Source organism: Manacus vitellinus, unplaced genomic scaffold (genome assembly GCF_001715985.3).
Source record: "Manacus vitellinus isolate BGI_N305 unplaced genomic scaffold, ASM171598v3 scaffold_92_pilon, whole genome shotgun sequence".
Classification (NCBI taxonomy): domain Eukaryota; kingdom Metazoa; phylum Chordata; class Aves; order Passeriformes; family Pipridae; genus Manacus; species Manacus vitellinus.
In genome coordinates, this window is record NW_021940877.1 from 194,596 (window position 1) to 201,277 (window position 6,682).

General features: G+C 49.5%; 1 protein-coding gene across 1 annotated transcript in view; it reads left to right on the forward strand.

Annotated features, from left to right (window-relative positions):
• The window catches only part of EIF4G3 (eukaryotic translation initiation factor 4 gamma 3), a 108,179-nt gene that overhangs the window by 56,287 nt on the left and 45,210 nt on the right, over positions 1-6,682 (forward strand). Inside the window, exons 12-13 of the mRNA XM_029965222.1 lie at positions 1,052-1,157; positions 6,538-6,677. Coding sequence (XP_029821082.1) covers positions 1,052-1,157; positions 6,538-6,677 — 246 coding nt within the window. The remainder of the gene's footprint in view (positions 1-1,051; positions 1,158-6,537; positions 6,678-6,682) is intronic.

Consider the following 6,682-nt stretch of genomic DNA (forward strand, 5'->3'; position numbering starts at 1 on the left):
AGTTGGGGCAGTTACTTAATCTTCCTTAAATTCTGAGATTAAATAAAAAGGATTTTACCAAACCTTCATGAACACAAGTGAAGTGTTTGCCCATTAATGATGGGAGTTAATTAAAATATGTGTTCTCTGCCACAGGCTGGGGCTCCTTCAGTCTTTCTTCATACTTTGCTGGTCCTGCAGCTTTTTTTCTTCCACACAGACAATCTCAGGCTCTCTCCATGTTGTTTGGGAATCAGCTCCTCCTGCTCTGCCTTAAATTGCTGCCCAGTTGGTTTTATTCTCATGTTGCCCTGCAGGTCCCACCCCCAAGGCTGGTTGTGGGTGATTTTTTCATACAACCACCCCAAAACTGGGCGATTTTCCTGCTGATGAGTGATGTGTGTGCAGGGAGAGACATCTGTCCACTGTTCATACACTCCTACACACATCACCAGTGGATAAATACAGAGAAAAGGAAATAAATAGACATGAAATCTCTGAGGTGGCTGAAATAAATGATCAGTTGAGGAAGGAGTCAAGTCCCAAAAGGGAACGTAAAAACATGGAGGAAAATTCCTGCTGCCCCTGGAAACTTAAATCACAGAGATCCAGGAGCCTTGGTGTGTGTCCTACATGGAGGGACATTCCTGCTGCCCCTGGAAACTTAAATCACAGAGATCCAGGAGCCTTGGTGTGTGTCCTACATGGAGGAACATTCCTGCTGCCCCTGGAAACTTAAATCACAGAGATTCAGGAGCCTTGGTGTGTGTCCTACATGGAGGGACATTCCTGCTGCCCCTGGAAGAAACGTTGGGAGAACCAAGTGTGTTGACAGCTGTGCTGTGCTGTCTCTTCCTTGCTGTTCTTTTTCCCCTCTCCCTTCTGCCTTTCCTTCCCCTTCCCATGTACTTTTTGAACGTATCCAACCAACCTGTGCATCTTTCCTCTTTATTTTTGCTGCCTTTGGTTTTTCCTCTTTATCCCCCCCTCTCCCACCTCCCCACTTGCCTGTTGCTCCGTGTTTTCCTGTTCCCAGGCTCATTCTCACCCCTTTGTCCTTCCCCCCCAGCAGGTGCCCAGCCAGGTCCCCGAGCCCAGCCCTGCAGGATTTGGGGCCGTGGAGACCCCCCACCTCTCTGCCAGCACCCCCAGCACTGCGGCCACCGCCCCCAAGCAAGGTTGGTTCGGGGAGGTTTCCTCCCTGATTATTTTTAGTCGCTTATTTTTCCCCTCCTTTCTTGTTTTAGTTTGAAGGTTTCTGGCAGGGAGACAAGCAGGGAGCAGAAATAGGAGGGGAGGGACTTCTCTCTCTCTCCAGTGGAACATCTGAAGTGTGTTGCTAAGGGGATTAATTGGAATTTGCTAATGTTAAAAATAATTGTCTTTGAGCTTCTATGTCCTAAACGTTGTTTTAAAGTACGTAGAAGGGTGAAACTCCTCTCACCCCTGTGCCATCCTCCAGAAAACACTGTGTTTTCAGTGAAATGCTTTAGCCAGAGAGGCTTTGGATCAATTTGGATAATCAGCCATAGCAATGGCACAGAACCAGAGGATCATGTGGCTCCCCCAGAGCCGCTCGTGTGTCTGTCCTGAAGGAGTGGGCAATTTTAATTAAAAAAAAATAAAAATTAATGTGCAAAGTGGCTCATAAAGCCCAGAGCAAATTTTGCTGACTTTGGTAAAAATGGCACAGATGGAAAAAGTTTCTTAAAAAGCATCCCTTGGCCAGTGCTCTCAGGAACAGGGTGGGATTTTGGGATCTCTTGTGCAGGGCCAGTAGTTGGACCTGGTGATCCTGGTGGGTCCCTTCCAGCCCAGGATATTCTGGGATATACATTGGAAGGGAGATATTTTTAAACTGTTCAGAGGAGTGTCCCAGGAGAGCTGATGGACATTCCAGGGCTCTTCCCACACTGGAATTTCGTAGCCATTCAAAGCTTAATTCCTGATGTGTGTCCAGCTTCCTGTCAGTGGGCTGGGTGTTGGGATATGGAGCTGTCACCACTGCTTGCTTCCTGGTTATCCAGGGTGTCACAGCCTCCAAGGGTTCCACCTGCAGCCACCTGTGCAGGGAAGTTGGGAAGTTCCATCTTCTCCTCCTGAGTGTTGCCTTTAAACTTTGAGCCTGCTGAGACCTTTTATTTCAGAGTATTTAGAATCATGGAATCGCTTAGGTTGGAAAAGTCCTCCAAGATCATCAAATCCAACCATTCCCTGCCATGTTCATCCCTAACCCACGTCCCCAAGTGCCACATCCACAAGGTTTCTGAACACCTCCAGAGATGGTGATTCTGCTCTGGGCAGCCCCTTCCAGTGCCTGACCACCCTTTCCATGAAGGAATTTCCCCTGATATCCAATCCAAACCTCCCCTGGCACATCTTGAGGCCATTTCCTCTTGTCCTATCACTTGTCACCTGGGAGAGAAGAACTAAAGCCCCACAGCAGCACAGCTCTAGGAAAAAAAGGGAGGTAGCCAAGCTCTGTGATGTCCCTCGATCCCAACTGCAGCAGGTCACTGCTGGGGGGCCAAGGGCAGCATCCCTGGGGTGATGTGGCTCAGAATCAAACACTGACTGCAGATGTTGCTCCTTTATGGCCCCAGTGAGACATCTCTGAACTGCTGCAGTGTCTAGAAATGGGTTGGAAGAAGCTGAGAAAGGACCTTTGGGAGATGGTCTGGTCCCATCTCCCCTGGAAGTGGGGCTGTGGCTCTGTCTGGATCTTGGTGCAAACCTTCACTGTCCCTGTCACCTGAGGGGGTGGGTGGGTTTGGTGTCCCTCAGATCCACTGTGGCTGTGCTGGCTCAGCTCACAGGCTGCTGCTGCTGCTGCCCAGCTCTGGCACAGCTGCTCTCCCGGCCCACGTCCCCTCTGCCGACATTCCCAAGTCCCTCTGGCTGCCAGGGACATCCTCTGAGTGCTCCACGGAGCTGGTGGCACTGCTGAACACGATGCAGGCACTGAAATGCCCTCTGGAGAGAACTGATGCTGAGCTGTAAAGCCACAGAATTCCAGAACATCCCCAGCTGGAGGGACCCATAAGGATCCTCAAGTCCAACTCCCTGCTCCTCACAGGACCACCTACTACTAAACCAGGACCAGGAGCTCCTTGAACTCTTTATCTCTTAAAATCCAGCACTTTCCATCACAGTATTTCACCTCTGTGTTAGAAAACATGGATCTCCAGGAACAAACAGGTCTTCTCCCTCTTCTCTCTCTGTAACTTAATCCCTTCTTAGGCAAGAGTTGGACTCGATGATCCTTGTAGGTCCCTTCCAACTCAGAATATTCTGTGATTCTGTGGACTGTGAGCAAACTGGAACTAAGTGTTTATTTAGTTACAGAGCTCTGACAGTGCTGGTTTAAATATAGATCAGGACTTGACTGGGGTTTAACACTGCCAAGCTTTCCTGTGTTTATCTCTGTTCCATCCCAGAAAGAGTCAAACATTTGTTCCAGTCCAAAAATTGCTAAAGAGCACATTTATGTAAGCACTGCAGGGAGAGCCCTGGAATAACACCCAGAGCATTGGGCCAGGGCCTGGGGGGGCAGAGCAGTGCTGGGTTGGTGTCAGTCATAGACATTAATTAATAGACACCATTAATATTATTTGAACTGAGCTGGTGACTTGAGGGCAGCACAGCTGTCCAGAAACACATGCCAAGGTATCAAAATGATTTTTCACTTTGGTGTTGAGCTGGTTTTGCTTCCCAAATCTAACCAGTGATATGGATAGATGTGTGACTGAAGTGTTTATTAAAACCAGCACTGTTGTTTCCCTGAAGTCCCCTCTGCTGTGGATCAGATTCCCCCCTGTGCCCTTCACCTCCTGCACTCCTTCACCTCCGCTGGAGTTTGGTGTCAAGGTTTCACCTCCTGCACTCCTTCACCTCCGCTGGAGTTTGGTGTCAAGGTTTCACTCTGATTTTGTGGTACCCTGGGGTGGTTGTGCACTTGTTGGTAACAGTGAGCAGCATTTGGCCCCTTCCCACGGGCTCGTACCGGGCGTGGAGCCGCGTCCTGTGCCGGCAGACCCGGCCTGTGCCACCCCTCCCTGCCAGGATCTGCTGCTGGCTTGGTGCTGAAGTCATTCCCAAGGCTGGATTTGGCATTGCATTGCGTTTTTCTTTAAAAGACAAGCATTTGGCATTTCACAGGATCCCAGAATGGTTTGGGTTGGAGGGACCTTAAAGTTCATCCCGTTCCAGCTCGCTTCCATGAGCAGGGACACGTTCCACTGGACCAGGTGTAGGAATTACTGCTGTAATACCTTGAAAAATCACATTATTTAGGGGCAAGCTGTTCCTATAGATGCCCCTGGTGTGAATATACCAGCCAGGCTGCTGGAGGCAGGGATACTGCTGGAGAATCCAGGTCAAGCCAAAGGCTGGGCATGTGGAACCTGGCTGCAGGCCAGGCTGTGCAGGAATTGCAGTGGGATAGAACTGCATGGGATCAGAGCTGCCCACTTTCACTGCACTTGCACAGTTTCGGGGGGTGTTTGGAGTATTATCCTCGTTTTAAACCTCTTTCCAAACCCTGCAATGTATCAGAATGTACAACAGGGTTTGTGGAAAACAGACCAATGTCCCATCCCGGAGTTTGGGAAGCTCCAAAGCCCCTCTGCTGACACTGGTGCTGCCTCCTGAGGGTTTGCATCGGGACAAAAGATGGAAAAATGGCAGCGAGCCCAACAGTTATTGTCAGATCAACACCACAGAGCAGAGAGGAATCCCTGTATCCAGTAAAATCTTCCTCATCCCCAGCTCTGGGCAGTCTGTGCCACCGGGACCAGCCAGCAGCCCAGTCCTGGCTTTTCCAGGGGGAGGCAGCAGGGTCTGTCTGCTGAGTGTGTGAAAGGACCCTCAAGGAATAATTCTGCAAAATTTATATTAATGTGGAGATTTTAAAAAAAAATCTCTTGATCTTTCCTCCTGCACAGCCTGGAGCTCCCATAAATACTGTCTAAGTATAACATGAGGAAGGACCTCAGCATGTTTAGGAAGAGGGATCTGATCCAGCCGGGATGAATCGCGTTGATTTGTGTTTTCCCTCCCCAGTTGTGTCACTTCACGTGACTCTGTCACCCTTGGCAGGGATGGGTGATCCTTTTCCAGCACTTGGAAGTTTGTTCTCCAGGATGGGGGTTCAAGTTCAGATTTGCTTCTCATTAGCCAAATCTGTTCCTTTGTTCTCTGAAATCCCCCCTCCTCAAATCACTTTTCTGATGGAGTGTTGCACACACAGCCTGGAGCTGTGGCCAGAGAAGGTGTGGTTTGAAGGCAGTGAGTTAAACCACTGGTGTCAAACCCAGCTGTGCATTTTTGCTGAGTTTTATCTCTCAGAATGTTTTTCTAGACACTTCAAATGCTTTTTTTTTTGGAGCATTCTCATTTGACTCGGGGAGAGAATATCCAGGCAGTTGTTAATAGCAAGCTGTGAATGCCAGGAATGCTCCCTGAGTTCCTGCAAAGGACCTTGCAGAAAGCAGAGGTGACAAGTTTTCTTTTCTCAACCAGTTCCTGGGTCCTTTTTCTTCTGTGGAGCCTCCAGAACCAAACTCAGCTGTTGGGACACTCTCTCCCATCTCTTTCCTCCTCCCAAGCCCTCTCCCTGGGTGCCTCATTAAATTGCTAAACTACTGCTTTGGCCCTGGTCCTCTGTAGTGCTGCTGACAGCTGGAAGAAGAACTTGTTATTGCTCCAGCTATTCCTAAAGGTGGGACTCGATGCTCCAGGCAGTTTCAGATGGGTTCTCCTTCAAAAACCCTTTGGTTCTTCTTCAAAAATCCTTTTGTTTGCCTTCAAAAACCCTTTCCCTGCAGCTGAGTTGTTGAATAAGCCCCAAATGGAAATCCAGCAGAGCTGAAGAGCCCAAGAAAAGCAAAACCTCTTCAGTTCTGCCTGAATTTGGATGATTTAGGGTCAGTTGTGGCCTTTGATTTCTTAATCTGAAGAGCAGGGTTTGTGCCTCTGGCTTTTCCAGAATTATTTCTGCTGGTGTGACAGTGGCCTGAAGGAGTTTAGTGTTCCTGCAGGATCCTAAAAGATTTGTGGCAAAGGAGTGGGAAGCAGCCCAGAGCTGCAGCAGAGCTGTGGGAGCTGTGTGATGGGCACGGCAGGGCCGGTGTCGCCGCTCTGATCACAGCGGCAGGTCAGGGCTCGGTGTTATTCTCTGGGCACAATATTTTGGGGTTTGCTTTGATACATTTCTTCCTAACCTCTCGTGTAATCAGTTTAACCCATTCCCCTTTGTCCTGCCACTCTCTGTCCCTGTAAAAAGTCGCTCTCCCTCTCTTTTATAAGCCCCCTTTAGGCACGGGAAGGCCACAGTGAGTCTCCCCAGATTCTTCTCTTCTCAGGATAGCAGGGGTTGCGTTTTCAGCTTTTCTGTCTGGACTTTTCCTTTAGATGCCAGATGAGCTGCAGGTGCCTCTGGTGTCTCCTGGAGCTTCCTGGCAGAGAGCAGGAATGGGAACCGAGGGGGTTCAGGCACCGAGCTGGAACATGGGGTTGCCTTGCTCTTTGTAACATTGCCTTTTTATTCTCCTTTCCCAGAAGAGAAGCCAAAACCAGATCCAGTATTAAAACCACCTTCTCCAGTCCTCAGACCAGAGCCTGCTGGGGAGAAGAAAGATCAAGCTGGCCAGACCACAGAGGCCTCTGCCCCCGTGGAGACCCCCCCAGAACTTCCTCCTGCTCC